The sequence below is a fragment of the Emydura macquarii genome, unplaced genomic scaffold, assembly GCF_026122565.2.
Source record: "Emydura macquarii macquarii isolate MOO-44397 ecotype Brisbane River unplaced genomic scaffold, CSIRO-AGI_Emac_v2 contig_499, whole genome shotgun sequence".
In the NCBI taxonomy this organism is placed as follows: Eukaryota; Metazoa; Chordata; order Testudines; family Chelidae; genus Emydura; species Emydura macquarii.
Window position 1 is genome coordinate 1,267,479 of NW_027130636.1, and position 22,505 is coordinate 1,289,983.

General features: G+C 46.5%; 1 protein-coding gene across 10 annotated transcripts in view; it reads left to right on the forward strand.

Moving 5' to 3' along the window:
* The window catches only part of EPHB1 (EPH receptor B1), a 351,973-nt gene that overhangs the window by 139,956 nt on the left and 189,512 nt on the right, over positions 1 to 22,505 (forward strand). For all 10 annotated transcript variants that reach the window (XR_010918133.1, XR_010918132.1, XR_010918134.1 and 7 more), the window contains exon 2: positions 6,869 to 6,933. Coding sequence is in view for 7 of the 10 variants with exons in the window: in XM_067538719.1 (XP_067394820.1) it covers positions 6,869 to 6,933 (65 nt within the window). In the remaining 3 variants the exon portion in view is untranslated. The remainder of the gene's footprint in view (positions 1 to 6,868; positions 6,934 to 22,505) is intronic.

Consider the following 22,505-nt stretch of genomic DNA (forward strand, 5'->3'; position numbering starts at 1 on the left):
TGATTGTCCTGATGGTGTAGGTATTGTCTGGGCGTACCATCCCTCCTGCAGAAACCAGCATACGGTTCGACCTGGCACACCACTCTTCCATGCCTCTTTGAAGTCTGGAGATACAGAGCCTGTCACTCTGCACCTGAGTCTGAGTGGTAGGTATAGGGGCTGAATCTGTCCGCTTGTGTAGGCTTATTCAATTAGCTAGCAGTGTCAGTAAAAGGCCTATAGATACAGGTACAGATATAATGGACATACAGATTCATTTAAAGGGAGGCCAATCATCAGCTGGGATGAAAATTTAGGCTACTTAGTTTATATGTTCTCAGTTATTCCTTCGGGTGGCAGGATGCAGCGTGCTGGTGTCCATAAAGGTTGGAAGGCTTTTGTCTGATACAAGGATAAACAATTGTCTCTTTGGATTAAGAAGCCATCAAGGAACTTACAAGGCAACCATGGAAGATTCTGCACTGCCTGTCATTCTGGTGAAAATCTGGCCTTCCATTTCATCACAAGAATCTAGTTCCTGTTTAGGCAACAACAGTAAAGGGCCAGTTTCTTGGGAGAGCTCAGCGTGCAGGGTCCCAAGATCTGGCCGCATTTTTGCAGTGTGTCATAATGGGAGCTGTGGCTGCTGAGCGCTTCTGAAAATCCACCCTTGTTTGGCTGTGTAAATGGGAGCTGAGCCTTTTTAGAATATCTAGTGCCAGCACTTAAAATCTGTTGGTACAGGAAGTACATGTGGACTCTCCTGAAACTGTGACAAGAGTAACAAAGTCCAACAACTAGCACCTGAGGCCCTTTCAAATTTCAGACTGCTTGATAGCAGCATGATGTTTTATAAAGAACTATCTGACTCCTGATCCTTCTGAGTCAGAGGACTTGGGTCATCCCAAGATGACTTGAAGCTGAGAGGTAGTTAGCTAATGTTGCTTTTGAAACCTTTTTCTGGATTGTGGAGCTCTTGCAAAATACAGTAAATAGAAAGTTCTTTAGAAAGTAACTAACTTTTTTTGTAGGAGGGAGTCAAAAGCAGAATCTGAAAGCGACTGGGCCTGTTGGACTTCAGGCTAGAGACCCGAGGGTGTTACAACAAAAGGAATATTTGAACATAAGAACGGGCATCAAGAAAGGATCGTTTGGTGGTACTTAACCATGCTCAGTGTCACAAGCCAAGGGCAACATCCTCCCCTTCTGAATCACATTGGAGCACTTTTAAATTGAGGAGCCCCTCTGCTCACAACATGATGCAATGACGTGTTTATCCCACCATTGACAGCGAGCCATGTGTGTGCTTAGAAAAATGGTGTGTTTTGAAATAGCGTTCAGTAACGTTGTCCTGAATGTAACTTCATGTCATGTGTAGGCAGGGTGGAGTGTAAGATGAACCACAACCAGCTAAGGTGTTAACCATGATTTGCCCTGACTGCCTTAGCTACGTTGTGTGTAAAATCGTGTGTGTAAAAATGTGTGAGCTGACGTTGTTTCAGACATGGCCGCTTTCCCTAGTTTGGACATGGCCTGGAGAGAAAATTCAGCTCTCAATTCCAGTGTTACCGGCACCTTCACTTTTGTTGCCAATCTCGTGATGTTCAATCATTTTCCGTAACACCCTAACTCTGGGTGTCATGTGGCAAAGTTAGAATCTCAGCTTCCGTTGAAAATAAGTGCAAGTTTCTAGCCCTTGTAGTTTTGGAGAAAAGCTTGAAAACATGAACCCGGCAACAAAAGGAGACCAAAAGAACCCAAAGTTATGGGTGGGTTTTTTTGTTTTTGTTTTTTTTTTTAGCTTCATGACCTTTAGGGGTCCTTATTCAGTCCCATAGACCCCCACCCTCTTCATAGGCCATGGCCTGACCACACTTTGACTAAGCCAAAGGGCCAGCCACCCATCCCTCATGGTGGTGGGCAGGGGAATAGGACTGGCAGAGTGAAATTTTAAGTGAGTGGTGTTGTGACCTGGTGTGCAGGGCCCCAGTGCTAGTCAGGTTTGTGCCATGTCACAATGCCACTCAGATTTCGAAGGGGTAGGGGTAGCCTACTCACAGTGGTGATGGTGGCACTTGAGACGGGAAGAAGAGGGTCTGGCAGTGGCGAGGAATTGGCCCTTTAAACAGCCCTGGCCCTATACATTGTACTGCCAGGTGAAGTAACAGACTGTTGGACTATGAGCAATCTGATCAAGCTGAGTGGAAGTGGAGAAAAACGGTCAGTTTGCAGGGCGTGTCTGTGTGTGCCCTTGGGGGTTCAGGAATGGAAGAGAGGGCCGGGCTGAGATCCCGCAAACTCAAGGGCATCAGCATGGAAGGTTGACCTCTAGGCATGCTGAGAAAAGCTGTCTTCCCTGCCATGCATTGAGCTGTTGCATGTCTCTTCGCTAAGCGGAAGCTCCTGTCCTATGTACAAAAGACGGGAAGGGTGAAGAAGACTCTGCCCTTTCTCTACCCCAAGTTATGCCCCTGAACAAACAGTTCCTCCTTAAGGACAGACAATCCACTCCAGAACGGAGTGTGGTCACTGCAAGAGAACCTTGATCCCTTGGAAACTCCATCCCTTCCCCCAGTTAAACATTCCACAGCTGTGGGTTTTTCAAGCTCAGAGCTGTGTAATTGGCCACATGTGTGACCCGTGACCAGGTAACATCCCCCTCCCTCCCAATCTCTTGTGCAGGAGTTTGCATCCGCCATGAATGAATAGGCCCGAGGAGACTAAAGGAAAGAAGCCTGCAGTAATAGAACCAAATGCTCATTTGTCATGTTAGAGCGGAGTTGTGTGACAGGTGGCTGGCGCTTCTAACACTAATCCCCTCGTGTCTTGCAGTCACGCACCGCAGCACAGATAAGAAAGTCGAGCTCGGAGGAAAGGATGCAAACCTCCCCCTTGTCACTGCAGACTTGATGGGCAAAACATATTTGTTAACAGGGTTTCCCCCCCCCCGACCTTCACGAGTCAACTGTTCTGAATGGCACAGGATCCTGCCAAGTTGCGGCAGCCAGGGAACTAAAGAAATCAGTGCAGAGGAAGCACCTTACTGGCTGAAATTATCAAAAGTACATTCCTGGTGTCAGAGCGCAGCCAAAAAAAGCACTCCAGGGAAGCAAATTATAAGTGCACTGAACTGATGTACAGGAAGAGAGATGATGGAGTGAAAATCTTTTCTAAATAAACACTTGTTAAAACGGCCTTTCCTGTAATTGAACACAGCAAGCCTATATAGTAAGGAAAGAAATGAGTTCTGGGTAAACTAGAACAATCTCTGCTGACATAAAGTGGTAGTTGTCCATTTCCTTGGCTATTGCAGAGGCAGGAGATTGGACTAATGGATAGGGACTCAAGAGATGGGAGTTCAATTTACAGCTCAGCCATAGGTTTCCTGTGTGACCTTGAGCAAGGATTTCTAATCAAGCCTGTGCCTCCATTCCCCACCTGTAAAGCAGGGCTCATACCCCCGTATCTCTCAGTGCTGTTGTGAAGATAAATTCCATTAATTACGAGGCGCGTGGATGCTACAGTGAGAAGTGGCAGGGTAGGTAGAGTTCTCCTCTTGGAAGGCGGTGGGATCCATTGTCAAGATTTGTCACGGTAACTTATGCATTGGGATGTCAACTTTGTTCTTTGAAAGACTCCAGTAAGGATTAATGGCTTCTTAATGAGGTATATGGCAGTCCTCCTAGAGGTCTGTGTGCAAGGGAGGAAATCAGACTTGTGATTTTTGCCCAATACAGGGCCTGCATCAACTAAGAATCCTCTTTGTAGAAGGGCTTAAGGATGAGCTGTGTATATAACAAAGTGTGTTTAAGGACTAAGGGCGGTGGAACTGCATATTTATCTGAGTGAACAGATACGCATAAGGAGCTTGGGAACCTAGGGTGTGTAGCTGCCAAATTCTCAAGTGGATTTTCTCGGGGGAAGTGCGCTAAGAGGGATCTCAGCATGGTCCTCCACTCTTGTTTGTGACAAACATTGCACTGTGGATCAAACGTATTGGATGAAGCTGACTTTCTAGCAACAATTAAATGACTTGAATCCCCTTGTGTTTCTCTTCTTCCGTTTTCTATTGTCTGCTTTTTCTTTTACACCTAGATGTCTTTCTTCATTCCTTTTCATCAGCTGTTATTAACCCTTTGAAAACCTCTCTTTTTTTCCCCCTGTTCCTATGGACCAGATTCGGACACCCCATCTGTTTGTATGGTGCTGATTCTATTCCAATAGTGCCTGAAGGCCCCATGGCATGATGCATTGTCCTTACACAAACAGACAGATGGCCTCTGCCCTGAAGCGCTTACACTCTATGTTACTATTCAAAGTAGAGGAGGAAGAGAGCAGTGTCTCCATTTTACAGGCACTCGACTGAGTCACAGAGAAGTGAAGTGACTTGGCCAGAGTTACAGAAGCCAGGAGCTGAATCAAGTCACTGAGGACCCCCAGCCACTCCCCCAGGTGGAAAAAAACACTCTGCTACAGGAGAGTACAATGCTTCCCTCCCCTCTGCGCCCTCAGCATTGTTTCTCATTGCTCACTTCCAGAGCGCTGTCTTCCCCCACCCTCATTTTTCTCTAATGGTGCTGCCTTCCCCACCGTTATACATCTGCACCCACCCAACTCACTACTCACCCCCTTTCCCTGTCGCTCGCTCGCGTCACTCAGTCCCCTGTCCCCTGGGACGCGCCTGCCACCGGAGTAAGGAGCCGGGGAGGGGTCGATTCCCTGTAGCGAGGGGCCAGTCTTGGGGCATGGCAGGGGTTGGGCCCCGTAGCAAGGGGAAGGGTGGGACAATTGAGGTACAGTGGAGCTGGACAGGATCCCCTCCACCCCTGGGTGGTGGCACCGGTACCTCCCTCTTGGAGCCGGTGTCTCCCATTTTCCAGACTTCTCACAATTCCACTGTGACCCGTGCCAAAGTTTTGTTTTTCTTTTTCCTGCTAACAGCTGTAGCTCTTGTGTTTGCCAAGGGAGGCCCAGAGGGAGCAAATCTTTGTGATTTGACAGTGTCCACTTCTTTCCGTATGTAAGTAGATAGAGGACCTCTGGAAAGGTTAGTGGCAGGGCCACAGCCAATGTTGTACTTCTACGGTCACAGGGCCAGCAGGGATGGGCCAGTGTTTAAGGGGCTGGTGTCAGGTGTAGGAGACCCAGGTTTAATTCCTTGCTCCACCACAGACTGTCTGTGTGACCTTGGGTAAGTTATTTAGCCTCTCTGTGCTCAGTTCCTCACCTGTGAAGTCAGGGTAGTGGCACCGTCCTGCCTCTCACAGGGTGGTTGTGAGGAACAAGACGGGGAGAGTGTGAAGCCCGCAGATACCATGGTGCCAGGGGCTATGTAAATACCTCAGAGTAAGTTACAAGGAGAGCCCTGAAATTGGCTAGAATTTTAGACTTTTCCACTAACTTGTGAACCTTGTTTGTATTGTAAATCTAGGTGGAACTCCTCGTCTCCTGCTAAACCCCACTTTGGCCTGTGAGGGAGGCATGTTTAATCAGTAGCACTGACTAGTATTTAAGAAGGAATGTCAAACATTAATCAAGAGAAACTGGGTGGGGGGTTCCTGTTGAACTCCTCTAGCCTTATGTCCCTGAGAAGCGGCAAAGGATGGGTGAAAGAACTAATAGGAGTTCCTCATTTCCCATTTATGATTGCTGGAACATTGATGGAGGAGTTAAACACAACAGTTTGGCAGCATTTAATAGGCTTTTAGTTGTACTGATTTTATTTTCCAGCCATTTATCTTTCCAGCTCCACATGTTTATCTTTCCAGTATTCATTTCCTCATTTTCCTACTACACTGAAATAGTAACTTCTTGGGGGCAAAAGCACTGCATTTTTTTGGTATCTAGGTGGTATCTGGGCTGTAAAGGAAAACCATTTAGAGGTTGGGGGTGGACAGACAGAGCAGATGTGAGTGACAAATTTCTTTTTGCATTTGATAGAGATGCAGGAACCAAGCAAATTAAACTGTCTGCCTTACTGAAAACAAATAAATAAAACCTGGAAGATTTTCCCCCATCTATCTGTATATATTGTTTTGTTTTCCTTATAAAAGGAGGGCAGGAAAAAAACATGGCGGTATTGCATCTTAATCTTTTGCAAAAATCCTCCCCCCAAAAAACTAAAACTGTGGTATTACTTACTATCATTGATCTGATGACTTTTTTTTTTTTTTTGCTGGGATGGGGGATAATGAATGTATGCAACAACTTGGTACATGGAACAGATGCCAGTACATAAAACAGGACATCCAGTGCTGTTGATCAAAGCAGCCAGCTGTCAGTGACTGCATGCAAGGACTGCAGAGCTAGCCACGCTCAACCTCTTGATCACTAGAAGCAGAGATTGTATCTGTGACTGAAGTTGAGACTTTTTTCTCCCTTTCCTCTGGACTTGTCCTGAATTGTAACAATTCAAGGAGCAAAATGAAATCTGCAGCCAGGAGTTGGTGCTTTTTATTCAAGCCTTAATATAGGTGCTTTTTACAACACCACACAACTATGTTGATGGGTAACAGTGTTTTCCTGTTTTAGGGCTGTCACAATGCAGATTCACATACATCACTATAGTCTAAGGGGAAACTTGTGACTCACTCACTTGCAGGCTGGGGTCCTGAGTCGTTATGCGGAAATAAATCCGATTGGTTTTTGTGGGAGTCTTGCTTGAGAAACGGGAGATTCTCGCCACTGACGTAGATTGCAGTAAGAATGTGGACTTCAGAAACTGTTCTGAAGATCCATTGCATTATTTAAAAAACCACTGAGAGCCCTACTCATTACAATGGGTGCCAAATCAGCCCCCAGTTACATTTGCAGTATGTTTGTAATTACAGTCTACCTAGAGTCCCTAGTAACTCTATTTTGTTTTGATCCTCTTGTGTGTGCTTCTCAGAAACCTTGATGGATACCCGGACGGCTACCGCTGAGCTGGGCTGGACTGCAAACCCTCCTTCAGGGGTAAGTGGATGTGTCAGACTGCTAGCTCTTTGCATGTTTATCAGGTCTTGCAGGCTTCACAGTCGCTTTAAAAACTCCTGGGTCCTTTCTACGTGGTGAAGGCTGCCTGTCGCCCACAGCAAAAATACTTTCCAGGTAGCATCAGCAAAAAGGGACTATTTCCACCATCTTTACACAAACGGGAAGTATTTTGGAGGGAGAGTTCTGTGGCTTGTGTTCTGCAGGAGGTCAGACTAAATCACAGTGTGACTTTCTGGCCTTAGAATCGATGAATAACTCAAATTGCCCATTTCGTTTACTATACAAAGCAAATGGCACTTCTCTGTCTCAGCAGCGGCTGGTGTGTGAACGACCAGCCGCCTTTCCAAGGCAAGAATGCTAAGCGGGCATCTCAGTGTGATGTGGCAAGGGTTAAATTACACTTATCACCGAGACTGCAGAGCAAAGTCATGCACTGAGCGTGACTGCCCTGTGAAAAGTCACTCTGCCTACTCTCCCCACCTGCTGCAAACCCACTACAAATCCCTAGCCATGACATGCACAGTAGGGGCAGGTTAGGAATTGCTTGTCATGTTTCCAATCAATGATCTGTTGCCTCTACTCGCTCTGTGCATGGCTCTTTTGCTGTTCCTGGCTGTTTTGCCTACTCACTCTCAGATGTCATGAGCCCTCACTGGACCACATTCTGATGAGACGCAGCACGCAGCCAAGAAGAGGTTGGCTTTCAGGAACAGCTGCAGCGTGGAAGAGGGTTTGATTTGTGTACTGTACCACCTTCCGCCCATAGCCATGGCATTCCAAAACACTTTGCAAGGCAATGAGTCAGATTCTGTTGGTGTATTAACTATGTAGAAAATTGCACAGCAGTAACCGTTGTGTACTCAGCCATGGCTCACATACAGCTCGTGAGCATTACAACCTGTTTTCCTGTGGGAGGGAATGTTGACTCATAAACTGGGAAAAGTGTGTGGGGGTGGGATGGAGAGGGGTTGGGAAATTGGGGAGAAGGGAGGGATGGGAATGGGGGAAGAGAATGTGGCGCACAAGAGATTGATGAGAAAGAGGAGGAGGATATTCTGGGGCAGGAAATGGTAGAGGAGGGGGTGAGATGGGGACGGATCCCAAGAAGGAAACTGAGATGGAGCAGGAGGTTGGGGAGAGAGGCCTAGAGAAGAATGAGGGGGATTTTGATAGCAGCCTTCAACTGCCTGAAAGGGGGTTCCAGGGAGGATGGAACTAGGCTGTTCTCAATGGTAGTAGGTGACAGGAAACGGAGCAATGGTCTCAAGTTGCAGTGGAGGAGGTCTAGGTTGGACATTAAGAAAACGTTTTTCACTAGGAGGCTGGTGAAGCACTGGAATGGGTTACCTAGGGAGGTGGTGGAATCTCCATCTTTAGAGGTTTTTAAGTTGCGGCTTGACAAAGCCCTGGCTGGGATGATTTAGCTGAGATTAGTCCTGCTTTGAGCAGGGTGTTGGACTAGATGACCTTCCAACTTTAACCTTCTATGATTCTATGACCCAATGGGAGCTGGACAGCGCTGGGAGAGAACAGCAGTTTCCCCATCTCAGGTTAGGAGAAGGGCGTGAGAGACCCTCTCAGAGAGAGAACTCTCTTCTTGGGTGCACATTCCAGGCTGGGGTTGTCGACCTGAAATCATCACCCACAAACTGGTGGTGGGTTCTTCCTCCATAAAGGGGAAAACTAGTAGACCAATCAATTTAATTATTTATTTGAGATTTCACGATTGGCTTGAGAATTAGTTTTTGTTTTTGTGGACAGTTGACTCGTGCTTTGCGACCTCCTTAGGGTTGGCAATTGCAGTCTTTTTTTTTTTTTTTTTAATTTACTTTTTCCTTGAGTAGATAGAATCGCAACTTGTGCTAACTAAAACTTCTTCATTTGTGTATGTGCCAAGCATGCAGACTTTTGTATCTTAGTCTGCATTTTCATACGGGTGGCTTCCCAGGGGAGGAGTAAAAAGTGAACATTTTGGGGCAGGGGATACTTTTGTAGTTACATGTAGGCGAACTTTTGAAAGGCTCCTCAACATGCCTGCTAATCTGAGCATGCACTGGCAGCTTTGCCTGTGCAAATGCAGGATTTGCATGAACAAAAGCATTAATGGCCTGCCCAGTTGTTCAGCTTATACACAAGGCTTTCTCTCAGGCAGGTCCATAGATTCTGCCTTGGGTCTTCAGCCTTTCTTGCTGTTTAAGGCAGCAGAGAGAAACTTGTTCACTCTAGTTGCAGGTCTAGTTCCTCCCAAGCAAGAGTCTGACCTGCTTGTACTGCACTAGTGCTAGGGTGCCTGATCATGGAGAAGGGCCTATTGTACTAGGTGTTATACAGACATATAGGCTGGGCATGGGATTTGTTCACCCTAAAGCTTTTTCTACAGTGGCATGTGGAGCATGGGGTGTGACAAGCAGGCTGTGTCCACGTTGTGGCAGTGAGCCACTACACTGCTAAAACTAGCAGTGTAGATAAGATACACACTGCTTGGACGTGTAGAGAGCCATGTAGGGTGTATACCATAAGATTCTGGCGTTTCTTTACTCACCTAAGCAGTGCCTCCTAGTCTGTGCTGCTATTGATACTTGTGCTGGGGCTGCATGTAGTGCAGGTTCTCTACACGCTGCCATAAGGGAGTGTACAATGTAGACGTATCCTAGAACATGACCTCTTACATGTCACTTTTACCCAGATTCATTCCTGCACTGTCCCGGGAATCTCGCACTGCTGATCAGAGGCAAAGGTGATGTGGGATTCCCTGCAAACTCACAACCAGCGAAAGAGAAATCTGACGCTGCTGAAAGATGCAGTGAGAGGCCGGCAGCATTAACTGTTTCAGAAATCTTTACTGCCCGAAAGGCCTTGCCCGCAGGAGAGATCTCGCAGGAGAACAAACCACAAGGAGCAATTAAGCTTGACAACATCTCTTGTTTCTTTCTCTGCCTCCCCAGGTTTCCTTGTCAGACACTTCAGGACCAAATATCTCAATCTTCCAGGTCTTCCTCCCTTCTCCCCAGTTTCCCAGCCCCTCCCAAACTCACCCCCACACTTTCCCCAGCTGGAGGAGTTGTATTAATTTAGATGGAATCCTTGACCCCAACGAGCCAAAACATATCCTGTCACCGTCAACATCAAAATGCTTATAACGGGATTTGGTAGAGCGAGGGCTCAGCTGGCTTAATACCATGGCAAAGAGACCATTAAAATCCTTTTTAACCTGGCCTATATCCCAAGGAAGGGAAAACAATTAAAACAGTCAAAATGTAAAGTGTTAAGTAAGGCTGTCATTTAAACAACATTCCTTGTTCCCTTTCGCTTGGGGTGGAGAGTTTTGAGAACGAAAGCCCCTCAGTTAGCAGTCTCTTCAGTGGTACTAACTGTCCTTGTGAGGAAAAGAATAAGTGTATCGAAATGAGCTGGAGCTGTTGTTGCTGTTTTGGTTAAGTTCAGTTCTGCTTCCTAGAATACAAACATGTGCAAGAGGGAAGAGAAAAGAACAGCAAGGGGGAAAAATCCAGCTTCTGGCCTTGGTGTTGACTCTGACTTGAAACCTTAGTAATGGGAAAACACGGGCGCAGGATGTGGTCTTATCAGCCCCCACAAGACCTGGCAGGCTTGTGCTCGCATCAGGCTGCTTAGGGTGTTGCTTTTCAGTTGAGTCTCAGGTACCAGGCTTACATCAGCTTTGCAAAAAAGCCAGTTTTTTCTGGCTAAGCCAGACTCCTCTTAGACAGAAGGAAAAACAGCGGGTGGAGTGAGGGGGAAGATGGAGAGGAAAGAGAAGCAGTCATATGGAAAAGAAAGGTCACGTGGGTGGAGGGAGCGATGGTCTCACATCCTGGCTAGTGGTTGAGAGTGAGCTGGAGCTAGTGAAGGTGGCAATGTCCTTTGGGCCCTTCTGGTCCAGTCTGGTCAGGACAACACTCAGGATCAGGACAACCCACCCCAACCAGGTCACCATAACTCCCAGCGGATAGTTGGGGTGGCAGCCTCTGTAATGGAAAAGCTGCTTCTTCCTGTTCTCTCATCTTTGAGTCTGCCAGCATAGCGGTAGTCTCTTCATCCATTAGTCCAACCCAGCCAGCAGTCGGCTGACAGCTGCTTCTGCTAAGTTTTTCCTCAAGTGTTCTCTTTTTACGAACACCAAAAGGGAGCAATGACCAACTAGGGCCAATTTCTGACTCGACAATTTCCGTCCGTTGAGTCCCGGTCCCCCACTTTTGTTTACCAGACACGATCGTAACGTAGTCCTTGAGTTATAGCAGAAAGGCTCTTTGTTGGGTCTAGTTCAGACTCTTTGTCTCCCGTTTGCACCTTTTTCTCATCAAGATTTTTATAGGTTATTTTGACATTTTTATAAACCTTGACTCATTTTTTTTACGGTTGAGCTCACAGGGTAAATTTGTAGGCCCAATTATTAGAGCAGGCCCTGGTAGTGAAGAGAGAGAATTTCCGCCTCCTCATTTAAAGCTATCTCCCTCTTCTTCCTTACCTTCTACCCTGAGGGCACTCAGGAAGTCAAAAGTGAAAGCACCTGAGGGAAAATGCAGAACTGCTGCCTTGCTGCTGGGAAGACAGGCAGCTGTCTGATTCAGTGCTTGAAGTCGTAGGGGAGAAAAGATGGGAGAAATTCTCTCCCCTGTATACTTCTGAGAGTACGGGAGGGTGGTAGCATGACTAGATCTTCCTGACCATGTGATCACCCCAAAAAGGAGAGGCAACAGCAATTAAGTAGGCTGGGCACTGAATTCAGAACTCTTTCTTTTCAGTCTAGAAAACTCGTATTGTACCCTGGCACCCAGCCACAGAGGACATCATCAAAGTGGCCAGCAGCTTCCTAAGCCTCAGCAACCAAACTCCAAGCTCCTATCCTGTCTGTAGGTGCAAGGCAGGCTCCGTAGTGATACCCCTGGTAGAGGTTGCCTTGTTCTCTCTTGTAGCAGATACAGAGAAGAGATCTTCTTCCTAAAAGATGCTAGAGACAAGTATTGTTGAGTCAGCCCTGAGAAAGGAGACTGAAGCAGGCACTGCTGCAGTTACTAGTATGGAAGCATCACCTCAGTAGTGGCTCATCATTTCTGGCCACTGGGGGTCAGAGGCTGTGACTTCATTTGGCACGGTGGGCATTCAACGTCTCTACAAATTGGGGTAAGCTGCGGGGGAGATTTAAAAACGGAGGCACACAAAACCAGAGACCTGTCTGGGAAAACTTTGACCTACCTGCTCTGCCTTCAATGTTACCGAAAAGCATATGATGCGAACTAGCCTTGTGGTCCACAGCCCTTGCTACAAGATTTCACTCTTGGGAGATAAGAGTCCTTTCACCCCAGCTCATACTTTACCAGTGGGTCATATACAGTTTATCCCTTAGCCTTGATCTTTCTATCTGAGCCTGTGATCTCTCAGCTGCCTGAATGTCTAGTAGATTCTTTTATCGTGAGATCAGGCTGATGGTAGCCCTGAGCATTCTCTCTCTCGACTAAATATAAGGGCTCACCCAGGTGTGTGTGTGTGATGTACTATATCTCCATTCTAACAGCAGCCTATGGAAAACCAACCAAGGCCTACAGGCCTGGATGTCTCCTATACAGACTTTGTAGGCAATGTTCTAGGTTTACAGGCAGACTTTACAGGTCCATAGGCAGAGAATGAGAAACTTACTCAAAAGAGCAAGTTCTCTGCCCCCATCAGAGATCCTTGCAGCCTAGTGTATTGTAACTGCATCCTGCTACCACGTCTCCAGAGTCCAAGAACGTGGTAGACCATGGGATCACTGCAGAGGAGTGTTTTCATTCCTTCCTCCCATTTAAGAAGAGGAGATACACATCCCCTTCCCCCATGGATTACTTTTCTTCTAAGGATCTTTCTAATTGTAATGACCCTGTCTTACTGCCACTAATGAAAGCAGCATTGATTAGTAACAGCCTTTGTCAGATAATCATCTGTCCTGCCAGTTGTCTGCGATGCCCAGCCATCGAGCAAATATCTTCCTGTCATCTGATTGGCTTTCTGTCGAATTTACCTCGGGTACCACGGTTCCTCCAGATGAGAAATAAAATCTGGTTCCTGCTGCCCAGGGAAGGGTTCCTATGGCACTTGGGGGAAAGAGTAGGAGATGTATCCTAGAGTTCTTACCAATATAGGTGAGCTATTGCTGATTGCCTAAGGGCTGTTTTATGCAGTCTGTGAACAAAGCCTATTGCTTTGGGGAAAGAAGAATGGACCTGATTCGCGTCTTGATTACACCAGTGTAAATCAGGAGACAATGGAGTTACAACAGTACAAATCCAGTAATAGAGAATTGGGCCCCCTGCCTCTGTAATACCCATGTGCAGGGTCAAGCACATTGTTAGCACTTCATAATAAGGGCTCTTAGAACTTTATTTGGTAGGTACTTTGTTTTCACCACCACTCAGAAAGATGCCACATAAAACAAATGCTCTCCTGTTTCCTGTGATCGGGGTGCAGTGGCATTCATCCTGACTGGCTTCTTACTTAGATGCCCATCTAAGGTGGTACAGTTGGCTGTATGAGTTTGACCTGATACGCAGAATTGTATCTCTGCAGCCCAGACTTACTCCTTCAGATAAATCTCTTCCTTGTGCTGGTCCCAAGGTTTCGGAAAAGAAAAGATTTTCCACATACAGACAAGTCTCTGAACATCCCTCCTCCCCTGCAAGCCTCCCCACCTTTTCCTCCTTCCAGGTAAACCACTCAGTTAAGTCACTGTTCTCCATCCTCTCTCTCTCTCTCTCTTTCACTCTCTACCAAAAGGCTTGTAATTAGGAAACATTAGCAGGCTCAAAACAGCTTTCATACCTGGAACATCATCCATAATTGTACTCAGCAGTGCTCTTCCCTGGCTATTAATGTCACTTTTCTGAAGTAATGAGGAACAAAACACCCTGAGGCACTTAAAACATCTTTCTTATACAATACCAGTCTTTGAGGAATGGAAGCATAAAATAACCTGACTCACATTCCCCTGACAGAGAAAGTGATAGACAAAGACAGGGACAGACAGGGAAGGGAAAAAAAGATCCTTTAGGAAAACTGGCTTGATCTTAGTAGATGGGTATAACAGAGAGATGCTACAACAGAGGTGGTACAGAGGTAGGCCGGGAGATGGATGGCCACATTGAAGCAATAAACATATAATGATGGATCATTGCTATAGTGAAAAATGTACGTGGTTATGTTTTATCTTAGTAGAAGTTTTCTGTCCCAACTGTATCTAGTTGTGTTTTAGTGCTGGGTGCTAAGACTGCTTCAGTAGTCCGGTGTTGCAACCACACCTCAGTGGCATTCAGTTTCCTGCAGCCTTCCTCTTGCCACAGTGATCCTCACTAGCATTTCACAACCCTGTGACCTTGTATCTTGATCATTACCGTGCCTTATTTTGCCTTCCCTGGCGTCCGAGTTAATTTTTTCTCTCAGGCACCCAGCTCATGGTATCCAAAAGCCTATTCCATAGGGGCTGAACTTTCAGAATGTCTCTACCCCAATGCTCAGGTGCAGACTTTCAAAACTGCTCCACTCCCACTGAGACACCAAAACAAGGGGCCTGAATTTGACTTTGTTTTGTTTTGTGAGAAGCACTTGGGGGGCTCTTCTGAGAGTCTTGGGAAGCCTGAGAGCCTAATTGGGAGCTGAGCTCTTGTGAAAATTCAGCCCCACATAGCCAATGGTGGTGAATCACCGGAATGCTGATGGAAGTAGCAGAACGAAAAGTAGGTGCAAATAGCCCTTTGTAAGCAGGTACTGGGGAAGCCCTCATGAGGCCGGTGCAAAACTTGCATTGTGAAATGCAGCATGGCAGAACAAATCCTTTTTCTCAGGCGAGAGGCAGCCTGTTTTATGAGAATCAGTTTCATGGTATCTTAAACTGATAGATTCTAAGGCCAGAAGGGACCATTATGATGATCTAATCTGACCTCAAGCATAAGACAGGCCAAAAATCTCACCCAATAACTTCTTCACTGATCCCATACTTTCTGCTTGAGCTAGAGCTGATCTGTTAAAGAATATCCTATTCTATTTAGACTCCTAGTGATGGAGAATTAACCACATCCTCTAGGTAAATTGTTCCAATAGTTAATTACTTCCCTGTTTAAAAACTTGTGCCTTGTTTCTAGCCAAAATTTGTTTAGCTTCAACATCTAAGCATTGGATCGTCTTATACCTTTTCATCCTAGATTAAAGAGCCCTTTACTATGAGGTACGCGTAGACAGTGCTCAAGTTACTTTTTTAACCTTTTTTGAGACAAAATAAATAGAGCACACTTCTTTAGTCTCTCCCTATAAGGTATTTTTCCAAGCCTTCAATCACTTGTGTAGCTTCTTTCTGAAGCCCTTTGAATTTTTCATCTTCCCTTTTGAAGTGTGCACACCAAAATTGGATCCAGGATTCCAATAATGGTCTCACTGTTGTATAGAGAGAGAACATCCCTATATTACCTCAAAACCAGACCAGAATGGTAAAATGGTGAATATGGTTTGGATGCCAGTCTGTGCTAAGCAGTGTCTCCTTCTGCCCCCAAACATACTTGAACATTTTAAGCAATATTTTTAAAGTATCCACTTGTAACAGCACAATCTTCGTCTTTTGTTCCACTTAACAGCTCTCAATAAATCTCTAAAGCAGGCTTGTGCAATTTCCTGGCTAGTCCAGGCGCTGGACATCGGCATAACAGTAATAAAATGTATTCAGATAAGAGTTATCCAGAATATTGTAAACTATATTGACTTATGACCTTGTAACTCATGCATGCAGCTGCAGCTCTTTCTCACAGCCTGGCCACAAAAATCTGTGTGTGAAATTATTGTCCCCTTGAAGCAATCGAAATTTTGTGTCTGACTTCAGTGGGGCCCTGATGTCACCCTACATCTTCTCACACCTCCATAGAACTAGTTGGAAAAGGGTTTGGTTTTCACCAGAAAATCTTGACAAAAATTGAATTTTTTTTTTTTGTTTTTCATCAAAAAACCCAAACCTACAAAACCGAAAATTTTCAGTGTCTGGCAACCGAAAACAAACTTTTTGGGATGGAAATCTAAATTGTATGGCTAAGACCTGCTGAAAACATATCTCTTCTGGTCAGACAGTCACATTTGGCTTTCAGGTTTTTGGTTTGCAAATAGAAAAAATTGAAAATGTTCAGGGAAAGCAGCTACTTTACATGAAGACATGCACTTAGTTCAAACCCGCAGCAGCGACACACACAGCCTGGGTGTCTGGCTATCTTTTAAAAATGGTTCCCTTGGCTACTTGGACCTTTAAGCCCCTTAGGGAGTGTGGGGGTATGCTTTAAACCTCTAGGATTCAGGCTTGGAGGCATCAGCTGACAACTTTAAAAAAGCCACGTCACGCACAGTTGAGCTGGTTCTGAGAAGACAGAAAAAAAGCTGGTGAAGAATATAGGGAGTGTCAGGGTGGCAAATAATGCAGGAACATAGGAGCAGCCAGACCGGGTCAGATCCCAGATCCACATTGTCCAGTGTCCTGTCTCCAACAGTGATCAGCACTGGCTGCTTCAGAGGAAGGGGCAAGAACCTGGCAAGGGGCGGGTAGAGAATAACCTGCTTCCAGGGAGTTTCATCCTAACACTGTTAGTGAGAGGCTGGCGTACACATTGGAGCATGAGGATTTATGACCCTTCTAAAACTCTTGGATTGGTTTTTAATATGCATTTTAGCTCTGGATGTTGTTTTTAGTCCCATTTGTTTTGAAACCTGCTATGCTCTTGGCCGCCGTGCTGTCTTTGTGGCAGTGAATACCAGAGGCTAACTGTGCATTGTGTGAAATGGCATTTCCTTGCATCCTTTTTAAATTTGCCCCCTTTTGGTTCCATGGAATATCCCCTTCTCCTGGTTTTTTGAGACCAGGATCAGTAGCAGTGCCTGGTCTCCTTTCTCTGTCCCATTCACTTCGGCAGCTAACAAAACTCCCCTGCACAACTCAACTTTGGAAAGAAGTTATTGACATAAAACAGAGGTTGTTAGTGAAATCCCTCCAACAGACTGACAGGAGATATATAGGCAGATAACCAAGTGGCTGGTAAACAGGTTTTTGCAGATAAAAGGCAGAACAAGGAAATGTGATATATAGGGACAAACATATGGGTAGATTTACAGATTCACTACACACAGGGGCTATAGAGAAGAGAGAATTGACAAGGAGAGAGTAAACAGAGCAGGTATCTAGACAGATGGACATATGTATTGATAGATAACATACACAGACAGGTAGAGAAGAGAGAAAACAGAGACCAGATACAGCCTATGCTACCCTATTGATACCTCATGCTTCATTGGTGTGGCACAGGGGTAAGTAGAGGTATGTGGATGGGTGATTTGCTTGGCCGGCTCTCAACTCCTCTCCCGCCAGTTCTCTTCAGTCCTATCCTCCTTGCCACTTCCTCTCCAAAATGCTATAGGGGAACTGAAGTGCCTGCACCAGGTGGCTTCATGTGCGTCTTTCCCTCTCTAATTGCTAAGATTAAGAGGTGAACTAGCCTTTCCCCAACCCTCTTTTCTCTGCTCCTCTTTCATGAGCCCGAACTCGCTTTCTTCCCATCCTTTCCTCCCTTCCCGTCTCCATAGATTCTCTGTGTCTTTTCCATGCTGGCCAAGTGAGTTGCTCTCCCTGCGTCATTCTGGCTTTCTCTACCTAAGGCTGGCCTGGCCCTGGCTTTTTCCTGTAATTCCACTGGTTCTCGCTATCAGAGCTGCACCCATAGACTCGATTAGCTGCATGTCTTCATTCCTGGCCAGGCCCTTAAGACTAGCCTTACACAGGTTGTATGAGGAGCAACAACAAGGTTGTCACGGGCTTCAAACTACAGGATGGGTATTATATGGCTGCTCTGCAGAGCAACATAGCTAGGATTATATAATAGGGTGGCCCACTAGCAATTGTGAAATATTGGGACGGGGTGGGATATAAGGCAAAGTCCCAAATATCAGGACTGTCCCTATAAAATCAGGGTGTCTAGTCAGGTCACCCTATCATATTATGGAGTATAGCTATCTGGGAGCCTAATGAGGCTGTTAGAAATTAATATCTGGATCCGACAAGTAAAGCTGAGCAGCACCTGGAGCTGGGAAAGGATTAGCACTGCTAGACCCACAAAATCGAAACACAACAGAGCCCTCTTAACCACCTGCTAAAGGAAAAATACATCTAAGTACACAATCCTTAGGCCCCCTCCCCAGCAGATGAGAACTGAAGTCCATAGGGCTCCTTTGATTTATACCAGCTGAGAGGCTGGCCCAGTTTGTTTCAGAGGTATATGACGGGAGCAGGATTTTTCTGTAGGTAGATATCTACACTGGTATATACAGTGTGTACAATTTAGATCTCCCGCACTCCTAGCTGTTCTTTCGATGTTTTATGTATGGCCACAAGTTATTTGCATCATTATCGCATGATGATGTGGTACAAGTACAATCCCTGTCTTTTGCACCAGAAGGCTAAGTTATTTCTAACAGCAGGAGCTGCCAGGATGTTTCAGCTCATGAGAGGCGGGTATGTATTCCCTAAAATATAAGGGCCAAATTTGCAATGCTCCCACTGCGTGCCTAGTAGCGTAGATTATGGTGCCTGCAGCAGGAAGGAGGGAGGGATTTTCAAAGGGTGAGATTCCCAAAGGGGAAGCGATCCCTACAGAATACGCTTGTTTGCATGTGTTCGCACCAAGGTGCGCCTCCAGTGTATAGGAACAGCCGCTAGCCACTCCCTTGGCTTGTTTCTACACGATCCATCCAGGGCAAGAAAGACAGACTGCATTCAGCTGACAGCTTCAGATAATCACATGTGTGAGCCATCGGGATAATGACAGCTGAATAGCAGGGCTCCTGCTGCTATGGTTACCAGCCAAGCTCTTTCCCCGGTTTTTTCTTTGCTGTGTGCTGTTGCTGAGTCGGCTCCTGGAATGGGGAAGGGGAGAGGGAGAGGGATGGTCGGGGAGGGGAGCCAGGAGGTGGGACAGTCCATTATTCTCTCTTTAAATCTCCCAGCTGGAAGGATTTTAAATCTCAGTGGAGACAGGGAAGAGCACTGTCTTAATCCCCAGCTCCCTGTGAATTATTTAAAGGGATGTGGCAAAACAATGAATTTGTCGCTGTTCTAGTGGCAGCAGCAGACACAGCTGTCACGATGGCTGCAGGGCTGCTCCCTTGGCGGGTGCTGGTGCTGCTCGGAGCCCACTCACAGGCCTAGCAGAGCAGAGGGCAGGGGTGGGCTCCATGAACTGTTTGGGCCTCTTCCAGATCTAGTTTCTCTGTCGTGTGGCCTGCATCACACCTGTCTGCTCCCTCCTTCGCTTCTGCACCGCTCAGGCAGCAGTGTGAACAGGGTGTGCTATTCGTGTCAGTGAGATCTGGCAATGGCTGGGACCTGATGCCTGGGGCTCTGTTGGAGAAGCAAATTTCCCAGCAAGTGCAGCTGCATGAAAGAAGCACATTCTTTCCTGCACACAGATTTGCAGAGAGCATCCCTTTCTTTCATGCCCCCGGGTGCTCTGCCAACTCCTATTCCCTCGCTCGCCTACCTGTGCCACCCAGATCCATTCCTTCATTCAACCTTTGCCTGTTTCCCTTTCCACTGAGGAGCAGAGCTATATCCAGCTTGTCCAAACCCAGATTTCGGAGGTTTGGAAAAATAAACACAGATCCAAACTGGAACGATCACTGAATGTGGTTTTATCGTCCTCTGCTTTAGTACTGATGCAATGCTCAAAGCATGTGCTGAAACCTTTGCAGAGGTGTGATGAGACAGGGTCCTGCTCCTCTGAAGAGCTTGCAATGTTGGGGCATTTAAACCATGGCTCTGCACAGGGCAGGACGGAGCCAACCTAAACTAGGAGGAGCAGCTGAGAGAATGTGCCTCATAATCTCTGCTGCAGCTTGGAGGGGTTGGGGGTGACGGGGTCATGTCCAACTGGCCTTTCCCTCCTCAGGCAACATCCAGCTATGTAATAGTCATCCCCCTTTCCAGAGCATCAGCACTGCACTTGTGAGCAGCCCCTGTGCAAGGGGAGGGAAACTTGTTCACGATCAAGGCATTCGCTAAGCAGCCAAAGGGATGTGAGAAGGGAACTCTTCTCCTTCTCTCAATTAATCCCTGCCCAGTAGCTTATTTCAGCTACCTGCCCCACGCCTACCTGTTCTGCACCCTTTCCCCGCCTTGCAGCATCTATCTGCAGCCTCTGCGTATCCTTCCGGACCGGGTCCCACCTCTGCCCATCCATTGATTTGAACCTTTTCCTGCCGTCCATCCCGGTCGGGTATCTTGCCTCTTGGCTAGTGTAAGCAGGCCTTACTCACCCCGTTTGCTCTGCCTCGCCCCAATACACTGTCACCAGCAGCCTCATGCTCCCCGTTCCCCACAGCCTCTCTTCCTTCCTCACACAGATAGCTCACTAGTGCAGGGAATGCTGGCATTCAAAGGGCTTCTGCGCCAGTTACAGTAAGGTGTGTCCCAGTGCAGTTGTATCCATTCTCCCGTTCTAGGCCACTCTTGGGATTTGCTTGTGTGCTACTGCCCCTGTGGTGTGTCTGAGGGATCTTTGCTGGCACTGAGCGTATTTAGCCAACTCTCCCTTGCAGCTGCTTTTGCAGACAATATCCTGGGGGCTAGTGAAAATTCATGGACTTTAGTGTGTTCACGATCCACCTCTGAATTTTGCAGCACTGCTCAGGAACCAAGCAACCTGGGAAATCGGGGGGAGGAAGTCGTCTATAGAAATAGAGTTAGAACCAGAGCTTGGCATCAAGAATGAAGGGCTATTGGTTCAGGCCTACGATTAGCATGCAAACCAAGCAGGCGGTGATGTACGAGCGTGTAGGTGATGACAAACTGGAGGGACAGGGCATTTCTCACGGCGATTGCATAGGGCGGAGAAACTCCTAGAGCTGATGCATTCTGGCCAGACGGCTGGTCAAAGCTAGGCAGACAGTCATCTGAAATTAACTAGATTCTGGTCCAGAATGCAAAATGGAATGGTAAACGATACCGAACCAGTGATCCAAACTGACTTCAAGTTCCCTTCTCATGGAACTTAACTGTGTCCTGTAATGATAATGAGACAACAGTGGATTCAATCAAAATGACACTTTGTCGAATGCAGAGAAGTGCTATCTTTGTACAGGATTCACGGCCTATCCGGGAACAGGATGATGAGAGAGAGACGGTGCGATCAGGTGGAGTTGTTTGCCACCATCTGTTGCTTGTTTGGTTAGCAGCAGTTAGGCACAGTGCAGCCGTGCCATCCTCAGCTGTGATCCTCTTAGCTCTCGTAAGCTGAAGTGTAGTTAGAACTGGGGTAAAATTGTCTAAAGTGCCCAGCGGATGTGTGTATTCACAAGATCTTGTATGAATACATTAGTACTCTGCATCTTACACTAGGACTACAGCTTACTCAGGGGTTTGCACAAAGGGGGGCAATCAGGGGCACGGGTCCCCCCACTCTGCAGGGGTGCAGACCTCCTCCTGCCCTGGGCCAAGGCAGGAGATGACAACTCCTCTGCGGCCAGGGCTGTGGGGAGAAAGTGCCCCTCCAAAAGCAGCCAAATTTTTATTCCCATGCACGCCCTTGAGTTTACTAGTGGAAATTTGGAAGAAAATATTTATTTGTGATAACATTCTGACGCTGCAGAGAGGCAGAGTTCTGTTTGATAACCTCCTGCTTCCCTGTCGGTATGTTAACATCAGTGCATATAAGGGACTGTCAAGCATTTTATGTTGAATACCCTAGAACTTTGCCGTGCATGTACGTATGACTCTGGCACTCCTAGGAATTATGCATCATATCCACCGTAGCACATAGACTGCTGCCTGAATAATGCTGTTACTAAAAGAGAGACTGTAAACACAGACTCATTAAGATGAATGGATTAGATGGTTATAAATCTGTCGGTAGGACTCTAATGTCATCACAGACCATTCACAGTTTGCTGCTGTTCCTGAATTGAAATCATATCGTTTTACACTGATGCTCTTTCATGAATCCAATTGCAAATCTGCATTTTCAGTCTCCGTTTTGTTGCTTTTGTTACTCATGAAAGTGAGAGCCTGATAGCATTGCCTAGAGTCTGGTGTCTCACACTTTTTCAGAGCCACGTGTTGACTGCATCTTAATAGAGAAATATTCTTATGTCTCACTTTCTCTTGCACTCATCAGTGGGTGGATCATCTTCCCTCCTATTTATGCTCATGTGGCATCTCTGGCAACTAAAGCAATCACTCACATGGAAAAGGCATTTTATGTATTTGTCTTTGGCTATTTCTTTGTGCAGTTTAGCAGCTGGAAACAAGGAAGAGAGCAGCACTGTGCAACCAACCAGCTCTCTGCAGATCGCCAGGAAATTGTCCTCTGTCCGAGAACCTCTGGCTTGAAGCCATAATGTGAGCAAGATTTCTGGGAGCTTGACCGAGACAGCTCTGCCCATCAGTGGTTAAAATAGCTCATCAACGTTGCCAGTCATTGTGACAGTGTCTCAAAGTCATGAGATGAGGCAGCATTGCATCAGTGCTGGGAAGATGCATGGTGCCCAGA